The sequence below is a fragment of the Podarcis muralis genome, chromosome 11 (genome assembly GCF_964188315.1).
Source record: "Podarcis muralis chromosome 11, rPodMur119.hap1.1, whole genome shotgun sequence".
In the NCBI taxonomy this organism is placed as follows: domain Eukaryota; kingdom Metazoa; phylum Chordata; class Lepidosauria; order Squamata; family Lacertidae; genus Podarcis; species Podarcis muralis.
The window spans coordinates 24,878,956-24,900,833 of NC_135665.1; the positions used below are offsets into that span (position 1 = coordinate 24,878,956).

Here is a 21,878-nt window from a genome sequence, read left to right on the forward strand (position 1 = left end):
CAGCCATCAGTAAATCACCAACCTGCTGCTCAGGGGAAATAACTGTAAGAACAAAACAGATCACATATCCCTAAACTGGTAATGGGAGCTTCTTGATCTATGAAGCAACAATTGAAAATACAAATTCTTGTATTTCACATTCTCTGTAGCAGCAGCTACTCACAGTTTGCAAAGGAATGGGAAGGATCCTGTATTCTACTGGGTAAAACTGAATAGACAAAGCATATCAGAACAATTTTCCTCTAGGGGGCTGCAAACTGTTTGTCTACAATATCTGCATGCCCTTGAAAATCCTTTATATTTGTACTAAGAAATTAGGAAATGAATGCTGTGGGAGTATGGTGTATCGGCATTTTGTCAAATGGGAAAAATCCTGTGAAAAGTCCTATTGAAATCAATACATTTGAAACTTGGAAAATGTAGCAGTTCAGTTTTAGTTCCATTGAACTACTGTAAATGGATTTGGTACATTTAAGAATTGAGGTACTGTACTTGTTCAGAATAATCACACTGTAGCTTTTTCTGGACCAGGCTGTACATAGGGAATTGCTTAGTGCCACACATATAGAAAATTCAGGCTGAAAAGGTCCAAACCTGCCATCAGTCAGCAAAAGTTCAGCAAAGTGCACTTAAAGATTTAAAACGCTAAAAATCCATTTGAATTTAACATCGTTAAACTAAGAAGTTGAAATATGTTGGCTGAATAGAGATCACACTGTGAATACAATAAATATTTTAAAGTTGTTCTGATGCTTTCCATTGAAGTTACTGTCCTGTTTTTTCACAGTCTGTAACAAACATAAAAGTGTTGGCATCTGTCTGTCTTAAGACACAATGGAGTGTGCTTCTGGGGGTGAAGTCGCTGTGTTAGCAGCACCTAAGTAACCTCCCTGGGGAGCAAGCCTGGGCAATGTGTATGGAGGTGCCTAGGCTGTCTAGACGACAAATAAATAATAGAAGCCACTATATTAGAAGGATGGGACGTGGGTGGCGCTGTGGGTTAAACCACAGAGCCTAGGACTTGCCAATCAGAAGGTCAGCGGTTTGAATCCCCGCGACGGGGTGAGCTCCCGTTGCTTGGTCCCAGCTCCTGCCAATCTAGCAGTCTGAAAGCACATCAAAGTGCAAGTAGATAAATAGGTACCGCTCCAGCGGGAAGGTAAATGGCGTTTCCATGCGCTGCTCTGGTTCGCCAGAAGCGGCTTAGTCATGCTGGCCACATGACCCGGAAGCTGTACGCTGGCTCCCTCGGCCAATAAAGCGAGATGAGCGCCGCAACCCCAGAGTCGGTCATGACTGGACCTAATGGTCAGGGGTCCCTTTACCTTTATTTTAGAAGGAAGAGTGCAAACAGTGGTGGAGGAGGCTGCTCAGGTGCCTGGGGCAGCGTGCCCAGGGACGGCGTGAGTTGCCCATAGGGACAGGGCGAGGGTGGGGTGAGCCACCCATAGAGACGGGGTACACCACAGGGCCTCTGTAGTATGCCTGCCTCCTCCCACTCAGCCACCCTACAGCTGGGGGGGAGGCAGCAGGCAGACAGTTTGGGCAGGGGAGACACATGGCTTGGGCGCGTTGCAGGCCCCAGAGTGAGTGCCGCCTGGCATTTTGTCACCCCCCTCAGTGCTGACACTTGGGGCGGCCTGAACCCACCGCTCCCCCCTTACTCCACCCCTGGTTGCAAGATACTGGATAACAAGGACTTAACAGCAAAAGATCAATATACGTTTGTAAAGGTCTTTCACTGACAGTGCATAGGCCCAGCCCATTCTCAAATAGGCAGAAACCTCTGCAAGGCACTTCTGTATAGTGAAAGCCTTCCGCTAACCAGAGTCCCATAACAGCTAAGATGCAGCTGGGAAACAATTGAACCTGCAATTAAGGCTGAGGTAAACATGACAGCGCTGGTATCAGGTATTGTGACCTAAATAACATTTCCCAGTGGTAGACCGTGTGGGAAATTGCAGAAAAGTTAGCAATGCTTCAGCAGCTTATTACTTATGGGCTGTTTTATGCAAGGTTTAGTGACAAAAATGCCATGGGTTACAGCTATCTGCTCCTGTCCATTAAAAGCAAACTGTAATTTATTTATTTATTTTAAAAATGCAATATTAGTAGTGAGGCATGCATCACTTTACATTAGGCGATGTCAAGCCTCATCACCCCCATATTGTTTAATGTACATTAGCCTCATACTGTGTGTGCATAGTGCCGTAGTACAGATTGAAGGAGTTATTATCTGACACTTTCAACATAAATAAAATGACTTCAATTACCAGCCTAGCAGGAAGTCAATATCAAATCCTTCCTTGAAATTAAAAAATTACAATTCAGCACATCTCTTGGTATTAAGAAGGGGGAAAAAACCCTTTCATACAGTGAAATTCAGCTACAACAAGCAATCACGATGGGCTCAGGGAAGCATTAATCTGCAGGCACAAGCCCAGATGAAACAATCAAGTATCTGAATCCAGAAACTAGAAGCATAAAATATACTAGTTGATGGTGTCGAATTGAGATCGTTAGAAAGATTCCAGTATGAAAGAACAACAAATATATTTGACAAAAACAAAGCTCAAAGCCTATCTAAGAAAACAAAGTGTAACAAGGAACAGAAAGAAAACAGAACTAGTTGCAAACAATAGGGATGTGCAAGAGTCTTTTGCTGATGTTCACAGTTGCTGTGAAAGGAATCCCTGATCTAGACTTTGTGCAGAGCAGAAATGAATTTGAGCGCCACCACAAGAATCGAGTTTCAAAGCTTTACTGCAGAACAGTCTTAAAACAGTTATAAGTAAAGGTTACAAAATACTAAGTACAGTGACACATTGCTCTTAAACAACAAGTAGTGCAGTCTCTTCTTCTTTAAGTTCAGTAATACAATTCAGTGACTTTTCTCTCTAGGTCTAGAGAGAAATCCTATGTAAGCATCTTGCTTGTTCATCATCACTGAGCTTCGATGACCAACAAAGACAATGAGTTCTCAGCTTTCATGTCATGCTAAGAGAGATCTCTGCTTGGGTTACTGGGAGAAGTCAGTTAACCTGAACATAAACATTCAACTTCATCTCGCTGCATTTGCTATAGACAGACCTCCTGTCCGATGCAAAGCTCTCTGCATAGCATTTTAAGTACAATGCATTCAAGCACAATGGTTTATTTTTATTAAACTTCTTTATTTAACATAGCAGCCTTGGAATGCATTTAAACCAGAGGAAAGTTGGTAGACAAGAAGTTCTGGTGGGCTCAGACCAGATGAGGAATTGGAACCACAGAATGAGGAAGTGTTGGGGAGAAGGGGAGTCTATGGGTCTGGGATATAAGGCAACTGGGGTTCGTGAGGAAGAAGAATGGCAATCTTCTGAGGAGGAATGTGAAGGCATCAGCTTTTGGAGCCCAAACCAAGAGTTGAAGGTAGCAAGGCGACTCACAGCAATGGTTAAATCCCAGGTGTGAACCATTAGCAGGAAGAAAGGGTTCAAAGTTACAAAAGATCAGATGCTGTGAAGCCCAAGGTTTAAGGAAATGTAAGGTGAAGAGGTGGCTTGGCTGGTGGGCTAAAGTCATCCATTGAGACCTGAGAAAGTAACCCAGCTGACTCAACAAGGGGACTGTTTCAGTTCAGACCTGGTGCTACTGTGTTTGTTTGAACAGGAGACGGAAACATGGAGCCTGCAATGTTGAGGTGCCCCTAGTTTAGCCATGGCATGACAGTAACCAGTATTTAGAATAATTATGATTATAGTTTCAATTTCTATATTATACTATTCTCCTAAAACAAATGATTTGGTATTGACTGGATTTTCTTGAATATTGCACAGCTTTCCTACTTTTTCAGCATTGAGAAACAGTACTAGATTTAGCCTGCATAACTTTTTTTTTTTTTTTTGTACAAAAAACCCCAAAAGCTGGATAGAGGAATGAGAGGAAGTCGGAGGTTTAGTGAGGAATGAGAGGAAGCTGTAGCACCTTCTCCTTCTAGGTCAGGGATAGCCATCATAGGACCCAGCCCTAGTGGTCAAGGATAGGCTCTGCCTATTCTAAGCCTTGGATAGGAGAAAAGCCCTCCATAAGGAAGGCTCAGAAAGTGTAGCATAGAAGTGGAGGTTGTTTATCCCTTGTGTTGATCCGTGATAGTAGTGCACTTACAACACCAAGCAAAAGTTTATGGATTGTTTAAAATGGCAACTCCAGAAGAGGATTTGACTGGAGACACAAAGCCTTTTTCTTTTCTTTTTTCTTTTTGCTTCACTTGAAATACTGCAGTTCTCACCTAGTTCCATGCATGGGTCGTGATGTACTGGATCAGTTTGTGCTTGCCAGTCTCACTTTAAATCAATTCGAAGCTATTTTTGTGTGCACACTTAGCAAACTACCGATTGCACTCCAGGTGCCGCAAAATCAATGCCAAGGAAAAGCTAAGCGATTTAGATGGCTTCTCCTGCCGAAATGATATTGCACAAAATTCAGAGGGAGCTGACACGAACTAAGAGGCTGAAAGGAATTTAACCAACCAAGTAGTCAAAAACTCTGAAACGCTGCCAAGATCAGATGCCATACATGAGACAAGTCTTGGGTTAGGTTTTAATTCCAGTGCTTCTCCTTCTGTAAGAAAGGTTTTACTGGAATGTTGAAGAAAATAGACAAAATTCAAAAGCTTTTTCCTGCAGAGCCTTTTGGATTTCTTTTCTTTTTGTGTGTGTGTTAAAATAGTTTTTATGGAACTGTTTTGTGTTACAAAACAAACAGATAAACAGGGAAAGGTATCTATTGTCTCCACTTTTAATTCACAGCCTTTTTCACAGTCTGTTTACATAAAGCGAGAGACACTTTTGTCAAAGACATCTTGCAGTTGGGGGAAGAGTGGCAGGGAGAGAGATGGACATATTGTTATTTTGTCCTATTGCCTGTTATTAGTGTAGGGTCTGTGTCAGCATCATGTGGGTAGATCCTTTGTTTATGTACCTGTTAAATAGTGGGTAGACATGGCAGACGACACAGCGATTTCTCCAAAGCAGCTCTTTATTTTGTAAGCTGGAACAGAACTGAACAGCAAACAACTCAGCCGGCCTGCTTTTATAGGCAGCCGGCTGTCAACATTGTAGCAACAACAACCCAGGGTTTCCCGCCTAAAATAACTGACGTGGACCTGAGTGAAAACTATCTACAGTATCCCCCTGCTGGCCCAGGGTGAGAACTTCAGTACATAACAGTACTGGTATTTCTTTATTTTTATTGATCATGCGAGAGATTGGGGGGTCCCAAGCTTGGTTGGTTGCATTCAGTTGATTGCAGTGTGACTTGTTTATATGTGTTGAGGGGGCGGGGTTAGGTTGTTGGGTCAGATTAGCCATATCGATTCATATGCAGTTGGGGGTGGGAATAGGTCCTTGTCCTGTTGTGCTATGTATGTGATAAAGGGGAACCATACTGGCATGAAAGTGTCCTCAGTGGGCTGGCAGCTGTAACTACTTTGCTTTCATCATTATAATCTTGCTGTCACACATGGAGGGGTAAAGTGCAATGCAAACTCAGTAAATAAAAGATACAATAAAATGGCTCCCCCTTCAAAATGGACATGATGAAGCAGTGATGCCTCTCCCCAGGGCTCTGCATGCAAATTAAACAAGTAATCTGTGCACAAAGCCCTAGGACAGGCATCCCCAAACTCCAGGTGTTTTGGGACTACAACTCCCATCATCCCTAGCTAACAGGACCAGTGGTCAGGGATGCTGGGAACTGTAGTCCCAAAACATCTGGAGGGCTGAGTCTGGGAATGCCTGCCCTAGGATGAGCAAGGCCTACCTTTAAAGCCCCAAACAACCTGGGGCTAGGATGCCTAAAGCAGGGGTGGGGAATCCCCCAAGCCTCTCTCTCAGGCCCTTAGGACCAACCTATCCCTCTTCTCTGGCCATGTCCCTTACTGTCTCTAGTATAGTGTACTGGTTAGCGTATTGGAGTAGGGCCTGGGAGATCAGGAATTCAAATCCCCGCTCAGCGATGAAGCTACCTGGGTGGCCTTGGGCCTGTCATTGCCTCTCTGCTTAACTTACCTCATGGGGTTGTTGTGAGGATAAAATAAGGAGAAAGAGAACTATATATGCCACCTTGGGGCAAAGGTGGGATATAAATCACTGTGAGAAGTGAGGTTACAGGGAACCAGGCAGAGGGCCTTCTCGGTAGTGGCACCGGCCCTGTGGAACGCCCTCCTGTCAGATGTCAAGGCAATAAGCAATTATCTTACTTTTAAAAGACATCTGAAGGCAGCCCTGTTTAGGGATGTTTTCAGTGTTGAATGCTGTATTGTGTTTTTAATATTCGGTTGGAAGCTGCCCAGAGTGGCTGGGGGTATAAATAATATATTATTATTATTATTATTATTATTATTATTATTATTATTAAGCTTTTGCCCCGCTGGAATGTGTGGTGATGTTGCTTGCTTGCCTAGATGGTGTGTATGTGCAGAAACCTCTGGCTTGTGTGTGTGACTGGCATGTAGCTTACTATACAAAGGTAAGAGGCATGTTGGTTGCACTGTTTGCTTTTGCTTCTGGTATGACCCACCACTGGTATGTGGCCCACGTTTCTCCAGGAAGGTTTGCAGTCCTTAAGATGAAAAAGGTTCCCAACTCCTGAGCTGAAGCATGGTCTCATCCCATATTATTGTGCTTGTCCACTGAGAAAATAAAGAGAGACCTAAAGTGTACTGCGCTCCATTCGGAGGCATGGCTGGTGGGAACAGATGAGAGGGCTTTCTCAGTGATGGCACCTGCTTTCTGGAAGTTCCTGCCTGTCAGATGCTGGTGGTGGTTGCTCGTGAGTAACCAGAGGGGACTCCGACCTGGCTTTTACAGGTTTTATTGTGCAAACTATTTACAGTGCAGATATACCAAGTTCATGTCCGTCTCAGTCACTTGCAGAATCCGGGAGTGGCCCCTTCCAGCTTTTCCCCCAACATAAGAACTTTGGCACCCCAAGCCTCCTCCTCCCCTCCTTGCGTTTCACCCCTCTGCGCAAGCTGGGCGACAGAATTGGCGTGCGTCCCTCCTGGCCAGCCTGGCGAGGTGAGGCACTGGGGTTCTCAGCAGCATCCTCGAGCCCTTTCCTCTCTTGGCTGGCCCCTTCTCTCTCTTCTCCACTGGAGGTGTGGCTTTCCCCACCTCTGGAAGAGGAACTGCTGCTCAGGAGTTTCGGAGGCTCTCTCTATCCCAATGGCCCCCCTGCCTCCCTCCCCTTTTCCGATGGCAGTCCCCTGACACTGCCTGAGGAGGTCCATATGACGACACAGAACCTTTTTGCTTGCCCTGCATGCTGGTTTATTTGTCTGAATCTCTTCTTTAGTTTTTCTGGTTTTGATGTTTAAGTTTGTAGTCCTGTAAGCACTTTCATGGGAGTGAGCCCCACTGAGCTTACTTCAGAGTAGAAATGCATAGGTCAGAGATGCAGTTTAAGGTTTTTCCCCCTTTCCCCTTTGAAAATTAAACACCTCGCACATGTTTGGCAGGAGAAGGCTTCCGGAATACACCTACCATGCGCATGTGATTTATTTTAGTCACAAAGCTGCAGCATCTAATGATCTTTATGATTATAATTATAACCTGCACTCAGCGTAATTATAGAGCCAAGCATAACTGCTGAAATAAATAAGTGATAATAGAGTAGAACGGCTTTTAAAAAACCTGAACATAGCAACCAAGAACTACATGGAACAGTGTAAAGCTGTGGAAACCTAAGTCAGATTTAAATCTTCTGCGGGACAACTCTAAGCAGTTTTCACTCAGAAGTGTAAAAGCTGACCTTCCGGAAAGGCCTTAAATACAGTGGTACCCCGCAAGACGAACGCCTCGCAAGACGGGAAACCCGCTAGACGAAAGGGTTTTCCGTTTTGGAGGCGCTTCGCAAAACGAATTTCCCTATGGGCTTGCTTCGCAAGACGAAAGCCCATAGGGAAATCTCCGGGGACCTCTTTTAAATACTAGCGGTGGGGAGCAAAGCCTTTCCCCCCCCCTCCGGCCTTCAGAAGAGGTCCAGGAAGGCTGGCGGGGGCCGAAAGGCTTTGCTCCCCACCGCCAGCATTTTAAAAGCAGTCCGGGGTAGCAGGGAAGCGCTTCCCGCTATCCCGGACGGCTTTTGAAGGCAGGAGAGGTCCGCGAAGCCTGGGCGCGCTGATCTCAGCGCGCGCAGGCTTCGGCATGCCGGCAACTCACCGCAAGCAGTGGCAGCGCTGCCGCTGCTTGCGGAGAGGTCCGCGAAGCCTGGGCCGGACAGCTTTTGAAGGCAGGCGGGGGGGGGGAGCAAAGACTTTCGCCCCCGCCAGCCTTCAGAAGAGGTCCTGGACCTCTTCTGAAGGAGGGCGGGGGGCAAATGTCTTTGTCCCCCCTGCCTGCCTTCCCGGGAGAGCGGAGAAAGGCAGCGCGTTTCTCCGCTCTTCCGGGAGGGCTTTTAAAGGCAGGCAGGGGGGACAAAGACTTTTGCCCCCCGCCAGCCTTCAGAAGAGGTCCAGGACCTCTTCTGAAGGCTGGCGGGGGGCAAAAGTCTTTGTCCCCCCTGCCTGCCTTCCCAGGGGCTTTTAAATCACCCCGGACAGCGGAAAAGTCCTCCGCTGTCCGGGGCGATTTTAAAATGCCACCCGCCAGCATTTTAAGATCGCCCTGGACAGCGGAGAAGCCCTCCGCTGTCCCGGGGTTTTTTAAAATGCTGGGGGTGGGAAGAAAAGCCCTTGTCCCCCCCCAGCCTTCAGAAGAGGTCGGGGGACAGACTGTCCCCGGACCTGGTCTGAAGTCGGTTTCCCTAGGAACGCATTAATTGATTTTCAATGCATTCCTATGGGAAACCATGCATCGCAAGACGAAAAACTCGCAAGAAGAAAAAACTTGCGGAACGAATTAATTTCGTCTTGCGAGGCACCACTGTAAGCCTAACCCGCTGTTGTCAGGATTTTTCAAGCCAATGGGAGACTTGGCATCATTCATTATTTCAATAAGGGTCCTTTTGTAGGGTGGGCATTCCTACAAAGTTACAGAACTAAAATCTAACAGTTTTCTCATTTCTTTCCTAAAGGGAAGAGCTTTTGCTAGCTGGTGTACCAAAATATCCATATCCAGATTACTTGACCCGCACAGAAATAGCTCTAAGGAGAATAATTGAGACTCAGGTAAGAACAGTTATTAAAATGAGTATTTGCATAAGTAAAGTTCTGTGTACAACACACCCAGGATTTGCTGTTATAGACCTTCATTATAATAACGTGTTATTTTTAATTAATACTCTAACCAAATTGATAAAGACCTGGTGTACATGTTGAAGTCCTGATTAATTTTATGTATATTTCTTAGAACTCGATCCAGGTCCTAGGATTGTCCCATATTTATTTATTTAAGATACTTGTATCCCATCTTTCTAATATCCATGTGGGTCTTCAAGGTAGCTCATAGCAACAATAACAAGAATCAACCCTCCTTGTCATATAAGGCTTCTCCAAACATGACTGCTAGCTGTGATCTCATCTTCTCCATCACCAATAGTGTTTCGCTCCCTGAAATAGTCTCTAAAAGACAAGCATGCATTCAAGCAAGCTGTCTATTAGCCAGTTTAAAAGTGGAATATGGTCCCGGCCACTGGAACAACTGCCTCCTGGGCAGTGTTATTTTTCTTAAAAAAGAGGTGCCGGAACTCACCATCAGTCCCTCCCTTATTCTCTTATAATGGCAATGGTCCCCATTGGAAAAAGCCCTTCTCCTGGGGGATTTTGCTTCTATCTGCTCAACCCCACACTCTTGCTTCAGGGCACTTGTGTGGTTTGACAGCACAGAACAAGAACAGGAAGCACAGCTTAAATAATTCTGGTTCTGCATGGCCGCCATGTAATTTTTTGATCCACATGATTCTATAATGAGGATATTTTGCAAGCCACTTTAAGGATGCTTCCTGAAGACCTGCTTATTGAACGTTTATCCTGATATGTTTGCAGAGGGGTTAGATGACATTGGCTATGAGCATTCGTTTCAATTTGTGCACAAGGAGCTTTTTTCAGTGCATTTTCCCACTCCTTTCCTTATTGCTACAAGTCCAATTGTGTGTGTGTGGCAGGGGGAGTGGATTTGTTGTGTTGAGAGCTCCAACTTTAATTGCACAACCTGAATTTGCCAATATGTGTTATCTGAAAATAACGACGTTCTCGAAGTACCCTGGGAGCCACTTGGGGCTATAAAAGGTATCCTAAAAAATATTAATAAGAGTGCCCCCATTTCCAGTGTAGAGGAAGAATGCTCGTTTATTGAGCAGATGAAAAAATCTGGTTCACGGTATTCAGGTATCACAGCCATTTGCTAAAAATACACTAGTAGACTTCACATTTTTAGAAGTGAAAAATAAGCAATATGCCCTTGTTACTTTCACACAACTTGTTAAAAGGGTCAGCATTACTGTCCTAACACTAGAATTTATAAGGTAACTTGTTGTGTATGCAATTAAACCACCTCTCAGGCCTATGCAGTCCAAACTTATTTTCACACAACCAGTTAAGTGATTTGTTAATCACAGTTTTCTGCACATTTGCACTTAGAGCTAAAAAAAAATAAAAATTCTCACAAAATTATCCTCAAAAGTGCCCCCTGTAAATTTTATTGGTGAATATTCTCAGGGTACTTGCCGAATATTCTCCAGGTGTGTATATTCAGCACTATCATCTGACAGCCAAATATTTTGTAGCTGGGCTCAACATTTTGAAGTATCTGACAGCTGGCATGGAGAAATAGCCATCATTGTTGGAAAAATCAGTACTTGACAGTCTTTCACAGCTGACATGTGTTAATAATCAACATTACAGAACTACTGACAGTTGACACCTGGAAGCAGTCGGCTGCTACGGGGTTGCAGTATGTGGCAGTGTTTGACAGATGACTTGCAACAGAATTCAGAAAATTTTATATGAACAGCATTCATTCATGTAACCCATAAAACAATTTGAATTTTGCCATTAAATTTCAATTTCAACCATTTCACCACACACACACACACACACACACACACACACACACACACACACAATTGAGGTCAAATTTCAGCATCAATTTCATTGGACTTTGAAACTATGCTTGTTAATTTCCACTACAAATTTCATAACCGGCGCGTGCAAATATGAGATCTACCGGTATATTAAATATTGATATATATTCTGCAGTTTAAATAGGTTCCCTACTGTATGCGTAGCCTCACTTTGTCCCAGAACATTTGCCACTATCTGAACCACTTAGGGTTTCCTGGTGCTGCTTATTTTAAGAGACACGTTTGAACTCACTGCTCCAGAGCCTGCAGCTGCCACCCTCTATTTCAGAGTTCCTTCGGTTCAAAGTATTGGAGATTTCCACATCATATTTTATTTTTTAAATTTTAATCTGGCAGCCCTCGAAGCAATCGGGGTAGAAGGTAGTAGTGCTGCTTCTTTATAAGTATTACGTTAAGCCATTTCTCTTTCTGACTCTAATCTTATGGGAATAGGATGTTGGATGGAGAAAAGAGTCCAATTTTATTGTGGAGCCAAAAACCTTCAATTCCCCTTTCAGCTCTGAATTTAGCTCACTGGTTTGCCTAGGGCAAGTTGCTCACTTTCTGCCTTACCAACTTCCGAGCACTGTGGTGAGGAAAGAGTAATCAACATTTTCATTAATGATTAGAGTCCTGCTGAACTTGGAGATGTTCCATAAACATTTGGGTCTTGAGGTTTTCTTCTTCCCATCTTTTGCATAACTGGCTGGAACATTCTTTCTGAAAGTGTTTAAAATCTGCTATTATTAAGCCAGTTTGGGGAATGAAAGGAAAGGAATATACGTTTTCTGATACATTAAACAGGCTTTTAGAGTTAATTCACCATTGAGTTCTGACTCTGGAGGCAGTGAAAATACTAAGTGCGCTGAAATATATTTTATAACTCAGAGCAGTTCTGCCAACTGATAATAATTGTAACCATAGCAAAAATGCCCACAAGCTACTAGTTTGCTTACAATACTCTGTTAGAAGGAAGGCATTTTATTATTTAAGGTTAGCCAGCCCATAATGTAATTGGGGGCATCCCATAAAAGCAATCATTCCCCCTAAAAAACCCCCACCAGTTTTCTCAGACTCTGAAATCTTTCCCCCCATGTTTAAAAGTCTTATTACTTCTTTTTAATGCAGTGATTATTTCTAAACCCTTTCTCCTTTTTCCTTTTTTAAATCCAAACTGCCCTTCTCTTTAATAAACGACACATTTTTATTGCTGTTTTATTCTAAGCTGCAGTTTCTACGCATAAGACCATACCTTCAGGGCCTCCATTAATGCAGTAAGGATGTTATCATCAAGTCTCAAAACAAGATGCGAACTTTTCCTTGACTACAGTCATAAACAGTTTTAGTCTTTCTGGTACATCATTTGTACCCCTGACATTGTCTATTTTCCTTTGTAGAGGTTGTACTTTGTTCCATACGCACACCCATTTTCTTGTGCTGGACACGTGGTCAAACAGCGAGATCAGTGCAAATATTGCTCCTTTACAGAGTCCGTCTTCAATGCGAAGAGCTTCATGATAAAAACTTAAGCTAGGCTAAGGTCTTGCCACTGATCCATCTTCTAACACAGCAGCGTCTTCACACAGCTAGTACAATTCTTCCGCCTTTCCCATCCATTGTCGTTGCTTCTTTTTCTTCCCTCTTGCTATTTCATCTCTCACACTCTGATAAAATCATTCCTATCCCTTTTCATATTTCTTTGGCCTTCAAATACACCGCTGCATCCATCTTTCTGTCTCTTGTGAGGAAGATTAATTCTCATATCATTTTTTTCGAGTGGGCTACTTTTTTGTGAGGTGATTTCACCACACTATTTCTATGTGGTGACCATGTCATATGAATGCAGCTTTTTTCAGGTACTAGAGAGGCATGGTTTATTCTACACGAGGGGAATGTCTCATGTTCATAGCTTTCCTTCGCTTTATATGTACTACAATTCACTATGTGATCACCTCAAGATCACCTCATGAAGTGAGGATGACAGAAGGGAACAGGAAGTGGGCGATGGAAGCCCAAAGGCCAATATGGTGCACCAAGTAGGGTGCTGGTGGGTTTGTGATATAAGTTGTCTATGCTCAGAGCCACTTCTCACATTACTAAAATTCCCACATGATTTTTTTTTGGGGGGGAGGGCGGGAATTAATATGGAACCTGCTATCATGTGATGTGCAGGTTTTTCACTGGCAAGCTGTGAATATACATGTGTTTATGTTGATTGTAAAGGTAAAGGTAAAGGGAACCCTGACCTTTAGGTCCAGTCATGACCGACTCTGGGGTTGTGGCACTCATCTCGCTTTATTGGCCAAGGGAGTCAGCGTACAACTTCCAGGTCATGTGGCCAGCATAACTAAGCTGCTTCTGGCGAACCAGAGCAGCACATGGAAACGCCGTTTACCTTCCCGCAGGAGTGGTACCTATTTATCTACTTGCACTTTGACGTGCTTTCGAACTGCTAGGTTGGCAGGAGCAGGGATTCGAACCGCCGACCTTCTAATCAGCAAGTCCTAGGCTCTGTGGTTTAACCCACAGCGCCACTCGCATCCCTCTATGTTGATTGTACATACATACAAACATTGAAAAACTCACAGATGTGATCATCAGATATGAAATTAACATACAGTGTTAATGTTGTGTGTAAATTTCTACAAGGGACTTCTACAACACTTGAGATTACTGTGTAGTGTTTGGGCAAGTCAATAGCTCTCAGTGCAATCTGCCTCACACAACTGTTGTGAGAACAAACGAGAAAATAATGGAAAACACGTTTTCACCATATGAAATAATGCAAGAGGTTATTAGAGAAGGGATGAGAGGTTAATATGCAAACTACTGTTATTTCCAGAACATGTGGAATATTTAAAAATGTGGGACAAAGCTTGCCCTCCCCCAGAATTCACACTGCTTTTTCTCCATACCCCAACCTCAATTTCCCCCCTAATGCTGGCACTGTTAATAAGACCCCATGCTGAACTTCTCATTTATTAATATGCTTAAGAGTTGGGTGGGATTCTCAAGTTGTAGTTTCTGCTATTTGAGATTTAAGCAGGGTAATGTCAAAAAAAGTCTGTATCAGTGAACGATTCCTTTTCTTTCAGAAAAGTAACATATTTCTTGCTTAGAAAACAATAAGAATTGAGCAGGGCAGGAGTTTGCCTTTCGGGAGATGCATTCTGAACTGGAGCATGGCGGATGATTTACACATTTTAATGTGCATAAAATTAATGTATAACTTTCATGTGATACGCATATCTATGGTGCTTGCCAGCATTTGTGACATTGATAGCACCCACATTGTGTGCCTTTTGATGTGGTGCCTTTTGGCATTTCACTTTCAGGTAACAGATCCTGGCATGTTGGAAAGCGTGGCCATTCCTCTGTATCAGCTGAGGCTCCTGCTAGCTGGTTTTATCTAGTCCCTGATATTGCTAGCCATATGAATTCCATGTGTGTGCATTTTCTAATATTACAAAAAATGATATGAAATTATATCTGAAGACGTATGGTTCTGACACCTGCTTTTAAAATATTTGATCTTCACATTGTCAGTGAATTTTGCAATTCACTTGAGATGGACATTAAAACTTGCCATTCTGAGCTCCTGAGGATCCTGTCATGAACCTGCAGACCCCACAACAGCACCATAGGAAATGAATACACTTTGTAGGGTATACCTTAGCCAGACCAGTGCCCCCCAGATGTTGTTGGGCTACAACCATACTGATGGGAATTGCAGTCCAGAATCTGAAAGCACCAGCCCAGGGCCTGTTACTCCTTTGAATGACATTGCATGATCCATCACTGACTCCCCCAATGCCCAGTTCCTAAATTTCCTGCCATTGAATTGAAGTGTTTTGCTTTTACACACCAATATCACTACTAAAACCACTTTTTCTTTCCTTTGCAACAGTGGGAGAGGGAATTGGAGATGAGGCTGAAACTTGAAGAAAAACTCCTGGCGCTGGAGCTTAAAGAAAAACAGAAGTTGGAAGAAGAACGCTTCAAGAAAATAATGAAATGGCGATTAGAAAAGCTGAATAAGACAACTAAGCCCTATGAGCTTCCTCATAAACAAGCAGAGAAGGAGGAGGAAGAAGAAGAAGATGAAGAACTGACAGAGTCATGCAGCAGCACTCAACTGTCAAGTGCACAACTGTCACGAGCCTGAAGACCAGCCCGCTAAGGGGTTAACTTACACATTACAGGCAAATGCATGCAATGAAGCCCAAGACTTAAGAATGAAAAGCCTAAGTGGAGGAGTAGGGAAGTGTGTGTGCTCTTAAACCATTTCCTGCTAATGGTTTTCTGCTCAAAATTGCTCCCACCTACTTTTTTCATCCACAGTATACCAGGTGTTTATTAGGCTAAACCATGCGGCAGCTTAGGACCAATTTTGAGGGGGTGGGGAATGCCTGATATGAAGACTTTAAGCTCCTTTTCCCACCCCACTGCTTCTCTGCTCAAAACTGTGGCCTCCTGCAGCAAAGTGCCATAGGGGAGGAGTAGAGCAGCCCTCCCACCCATTGGTGGCGCTGTGTTTGCCAGGGTGATGTGGCGGTGAGGTTACAGGAGCTCTGTGTTGGTGGCGTTGGCACCTTAGGAGCCACCAGCACCAACCTGGAGGTCCCTCAACCTCGCAACCACCTCATCTCTGCAGTATCTTAGGGTGTGGCTGCCCTGCTGCCAGGAAGATGCTGGTGCTGCTCTATCCCACCTCTTCCAGCGCTGCTGGTCTCCTGGGACTGCTTTTCATGAAAAGACCAAGGTTGGGTTTCATAGCACTCATTTCCATGTAATGTGTCATCTGCTCTTACATCAAATTTCCTCGCCTGAAATACAATGGTTATGGGAAAGCATTTTCTGAATTTTGTCTTGTTTCTTAGCACACTCAGGTGTTCTATGCGAGGTCAAGAGAAGCACACCAAAGATGCTCAGGGACAGCGAACCCTCTCATTCTTGTTCTCTTTATTCCACCTAATCATCTGTTTGTGCCTTGCAGAATTTCCCCAAAGTTTGTTTCACCCAGAGGAGCCAACGTGGTGCCCTACAGGTGTTGTGGGCTACAACTCCCATCAGCTCCAACCAGTATAGCTGCTGGTTAAGGATGATGGAACTGGAGTCTGCAGCATCTGAAGGGCATAATGTTGACTATCTGTGGTCTACATCAATACCTTCCGTCCATTCCTGTTCCTGCCCTGGTTGCTTGTTTTGCTACTGGTTCTGCCTCTTTCCTCAAACCTGTTCCTGATTAGTCTTTCTGTTGATATTTAGGCCTTGCTTACTGCCTTACTCACTTATGCACATTGCTACATCTCCTGCTGTTTGATGTACTTATTTAAAAATAACACAGTGGCTCTTGACTTGCTGTGACTTTTGAGCACATGGTTGATGCAGTCCTTGACTACGTTGAATTCTTGGTTCCACAATTGCATGGCTATTTCCGTCGACTCAGATCTGCATGTTAAAAGCTACCTGTGACCTCCATCATTCACTGTGTGTTGATGTCTGATAACGGTAATGTTGAAACCTTAGCTCTCTACTATAAGCATTCTATAACTAGCTAATATAGCTGAAGAAATGCAGCCCACAATCAGACCCCCTAACTCCAAGGTTGAAATATGCTGCTTCTCTTTGAGTGTGTCTACACGTGAGATGGTTGAGGTTCAGCTGCTGCACCTAAAGCAGATGGTTGAGAAGTGGTCTTTGCAAAAGTGCGGACAATATGATGCAGAAGAACCTGATCTTTACCGGGCAGCACCAAGTGCCTCACATGCATGGGCACTGCAGTTCCTTCAACTGATGTTTATAGTTCCATTGTGGCATGGATTGTGGTTTACTCAGTAGGGATTGAGTAAACAGAAAACAGCCGTACAATTGCTCCGTTGTGGCCAATTCTGTTCAACCCACATTGCTAGTCCATCAGTTGATGGGGAAGGTGGGGAGCCCCATAACGGTAGCAGAAGTCCTTGCGTGGTCTTCCACTAGCAGGGCTTGTTAGTTGAATCACTCCCTATGACTTCTAGAAGCCTTCACTCCAACCTTACCTATTCCCTTCTCCATCCTCCTGGCAGTTTCACACTTTCTTCCACACTTCTTCATTCAAATAACTCCTCCTCTTCCCTTGCTATGACTGGAAACGTGGAGCTGTAATATGAAAAACCAATGTGTTGAAGGCCTTTGTGGAAAGCTTAGCCCCATGGCTTTTTTCTCTGGTCAAGGAAGTCTAATCTGATCTAGGTCACATTCTCTTTATTGGGTGGAGGATTTTGAAGTCCCAAGGCTCTAAAATGCCTCCATACCAGTTTTCTCTTTCTTTTCCAGAAAGGTGAGAGCAGGCTAGTCCTTTGATCACTGGCCAGTTATGTCCTAAAGTGGTGTTCCATCACTGTGTGCCATCACTGCAATTAGGACTTGCTTCCTTGAACAACTTTTGAACTATCTGCGCTGACTTACATATGAAAAGTACAAGGCAGTAGGGGAGGATCTTCTGGGTTCCCAAGTCATCATTGTTCTTCTTGTTCCTCTTCCCCACATACCAAACATTTCCATACTTATCAAGATACCACACTAACACCATTTATTATTACACATTATTCCATTGTGACTCACTTCCTATGATTTCTGTCTCTCTCTCTCACACACACAAGCATCCCTAAGGCATCTCCCTGGCAAACAACTTGCCAGTGAGGACAGCTACTTCTCTGATCAGAGTTTTGTGCAAGTTTTCACAGTGGAAAAACTGCCACAGTCTTCACCCTTCCTTCTTTGACTATTTTGAGGGATGATTTGAGGAAAAGGTGATTATACCCATATCCTCTAGCAGTCCCACTTGAGTAAATTTTTTAAAATGGTTTGATTTGCACTGTTCCCAATTAAACTGACATATATGACCACACAGCACTTGTTTTTAAACTTTCTAAACAAGTAGTTGAGATTCATTACTCAGCAATGAAATATGAATTAGTGGTAAATAATTGATGAGGACAGTTATGAACCACCCATTGGAAAAAAAGAGAATAGGCGTCAGCTCTAGTTGTGCGAGAGAGAAATCTGGAAATAAACATGAGGATAGAGCTGTTTTCATACCGGAATAATTAACATCAGCATAATCTTCTCAACAGACGGGTATTAAAAATGCATATACAGTCAGCGAATGTAGATCTCTAGAAACATTGAATCTCATATTAATATCTTTGCTTCGTTTTTGGAAGTAGCTCCTCAATATGTGGTAGAAGTTTGCATCTACTGCATTGCAACTTTACCATGAAAGAACACCCTTAACTTTTTTGCACTTACCTTGTCATAATTGAGCCTCAGAGTCAGCTTATGTATGGGGTCATCAGATCCTACCCAAATCAAGGCTTGATGCAGGAAGATTTAAATGAGTCACAGCCCTAACACCCACCTGTGGAACATGTGGACTCACCATTCAATTACCTTTTAAAAGTGATAAATCACTCCATATTTTTACCAGGCTACCATAAACACACTTCATTTTAATGTTGTGTAAATCTTGAAATTGTTGTACCCTGAAATTATAGGACTGTATCCTTTTAGAGACTGGACTTTTCCCACTTGAGAAAACAGCAGTTAGATGTTCCTGTAGTGTTTTGTTCTGCTCTGAAAAAAATATTGTGATTGTACCTGCCTTTCAAAGTTCCTTGAAAGTTGTTTTTAACATGGTTACCTTCAGTTTTGTTCCCAGCAGTTCTGAAGGTTTGACCAAGCTTCTTCCAACTAGTCGTAGATTAACTTGGAGCTGGCTTGCAGAGTTGAGGACCTGCCAGACCTATGTACAGTTTCCAATATGTTGTAGGTTTGAAACTCTTCTGGTGCTACAAATCTTCCATCAAAATCTGGCTGAAAAGAGAATTTGGAAGCATCTTTAGGTGTGGTGCTGAACATCTCTAATGGCCCCATGATGGCTGAACCCAAAAACGGACTTCTTAGAAATGAATACTAAATCTTGGTCACTTATTGGGGACAAGTCCATTCATATTGGCTTTTGGTGTGGTAAGTGAAAGAAATACATCTCAACCAGCTCTCAAGAAGAGGTCTATTGGACCAACACAATATTTTTCTACTCTTTCCAGTCTTATATATAAAGGAGAAAATACGATGTGTGGTCATATATGTTGATAATTCAATTGGAAAGAATACTATTCAAAGGAAATTTTAATAAGACTTTAATATTTGTGTGCTCATATTGATAGTCTCTCTATCACCACTGGAGGACATCTTTATCAGCTTAATAGGTACGATTGTCTCCCATGCAGGTGTCAGACCTCAACCAAAAAGGTTTAAAAGGAATAACAAATCTCACTCAGTCACATGTCAAAGTCTCATGTTCAAGCTGTTGAAGCTCACCCCAGCAAGGGAAGTAAGCCATTCTGCTATTTAAGTGAAAACTATTATTTCTACATTGATTTCTAGGCTATTTTACAGAGAATCTTGCCTACTAGCCATGACTAGTTGCCCTCTGAAGTTCTTTAATCCTGTGCTCCACACAATGAGAGATCAGAGTTTTAAGATGAATCCAAAAGAATTCCATCACGTTTGACTGGTACTTCCTGTGAAGGGGCTTTTGCAGGATTAATAGGGCATTAGAAATATAGGAATGGCCCTACTGCTCCAGCTTAGGTGTGTTCCAATTAGAGTTTTAGAATGGTGACTAAAATGGAAATGGTGATCCTTAAAAAAATGGAATATGATGCAAGAGAAATTAAGATTAGGATGCATAGGAAGAACGCATCCTTCCTGAAAAAGCTGGTTCATATTTTGGTATAACTAGCCTTTCCTGGGGGAAGGTATTCTGTAGTTTAACTGATAGGATCCAATCCCCTACTCATGTTTTACACTTGTGTATCCAATACGCTTATTAAAAAAAATTTTTTTGCATCAGTGAGAAGATTATCATGGGGTAAACTGCCTTCAAATTGAGCTGCTGCTCATCTCTTTCTTGGGGGACATGAAAAGCAAGTGAACCAACAACCATATTATACAAATTACTCATTTATGAGCCCACTGCCATCTGTTAAAAACAGGAGAAACACTTATTAAACTTGGAATATTTTGTCAGAATACAGTGTTGGCTGCAATACACTTCACTGTATCAGCTCCTTGAGAAAGAATTAAGCTGGTAAATATATGTGCACTACATATGAGGAAAGGATTTCTGATGGATTGAGCCCACGTCCCCCCTATGTAAGCCATAGGTTGGCCACCTGAGACTTGAAAGCATTTGGTAGACTCATTACTAATTCCAAACATCTTCCCTGATATACTGAGTATGTTTAGAGCTTTATTTATAAACTGCAAAGCTAATTTGGAAATGTCAGGTTCTCTAACACAAATTCAAATATTTACATAGTTTGGCAAGTTTCATTGACAACACTGTTACTTTTGAGCAATGTGCATTTTTCACAGTAACAACAGATTTTACAGATAATTTAACATAATGCTATTCCCTTGCTTAACTGTGAGGCTATTTTCCATATTACCTGCCACTGTATTGATTTCATATTCCTACTTCGTTGGAAAAATATTGTATCCCTCAGATTTTTATTGTTGCCACTGTTGTTGTTGTTGTAACTTATTGTTATCTGTCTCAGAGGAAAGAAACATGGTGGATCTTTGGTCACCTAGAAAACTAGGCTGTGGCTTTGAACCATTATCTCTGAGATAGGAGTTTGTAAAATATGGTTTGATAAATACTTTTTAAAGTGAGGTGAAGTGTTGTGTCATTGTGCTATTCTGGGATGAGAACATCCATGACATTCTCTGGAACAATGTCATTTATGATTTATGGGAATAAGGGATTTCCCCACAGAACTGAGGGTGCCTAGGGCCAGCCTGAGACCTATGGCGCCTGAGGTAAAACGTGCCACTAACACTTCCCCCCGAACACAGGCCCACATCCCAGTGGGTTGGGAAGAGCATGCCGCCTGAGGCAGATAGCCTCAAGTCACTTAACTGGCACACCAGCCATGCTGGGGCAGCAAGCTACCTTAGGGGTTGCAATGCAGACCACATGGTGTACCATTCCAACCACTTAATAATAATAATAATAATAATAATAATAATAATAATAATAATAATAATATATTCATACCCCGCCCATCTGGCTGGGTTCCCCTAGCCACTCTGGGCGGCTTCCAGGAAAATATTAAAAATACAATAAAACATTAAAAACTTCCCTAAACAGGGCTGCCTTCAGATGTCTTCTAAAAGTTGGATGGTTGCTTCTTTCCTTGACATCTGATGGGAGGGCGACATCTGATGAGACGCTTCTTCAGGTATACTGGACTTAGATTGGCCCTCTAAGCAGCTACCTCACTCTGCTTCGTGGTAGGGCTGGTCCTGAGCTTTGTCGTCACTGTAAATAAGTGTGGAGAAATAGCTAATTGGTACAAAAGGGCCAATTCAAACTCGGTTCTCTAATGATTGACTTGCCTCCTTTCCCACCCCCTCGCAACCCCTTGCAAGTTCCCACCTGTCTGTACTAACTTATAACTGCAAAACACTGGCTTCTTTAGGCACAGGGGCTAGAAATAGACAGCTACATCTCTTCAGAAAGGGGCAGTGATTTGTTCTTGTCATCTGAAATGAAAGAAACACACTGTGCTCAGTCTGTCACATCCTCTAAGGTGTCTGATATGTGCAAAAACATGCTTTCTGCCTGGCATCGCAGATGTAATGCCATTGACAAAATCTGGACACGTTCACTGTGGCTGCTGTGATTTTCTACAGAGATAAAATCACAGACACACACTTTCCTCCTATTCCTAGCTGATATTTATTTGTGGATCCGCAACACGGGAAAGGAAGAAATACAAATT

The 21,878-nt window shown here is 43.0% G+C and overlaps 1 protein-coding gene across 1 annotated transcript in view; it reads left to right on the forward strand.

Annotated features, from left to right (window-relative positions):
• Positions 1-20,766, forward strand: part of TMEM232 (transmembrane protein 232) — a 153,345-nt gene extending 132,579 nt beyond the window's left edge. Inside the window, exons 13-14 of the mRNA XM_028748943.2 lie at positions 9,058-9,151; positions 14,951-20,766. Coding sequence (XP_028604776.2) covers positions 9,058-9,151; positions 14,951-15,208 — 352 coding nt within the window. The 3' untranslated portion in view covers positions 15,209-20,766. The remainder of the gene's footprint in view (positions 1-9,057; positions 9,152-14,950) is intronic.
• The last annotated feature ends 1,112 nt before the right edge of the window (positions 20,767-21,878 follow it).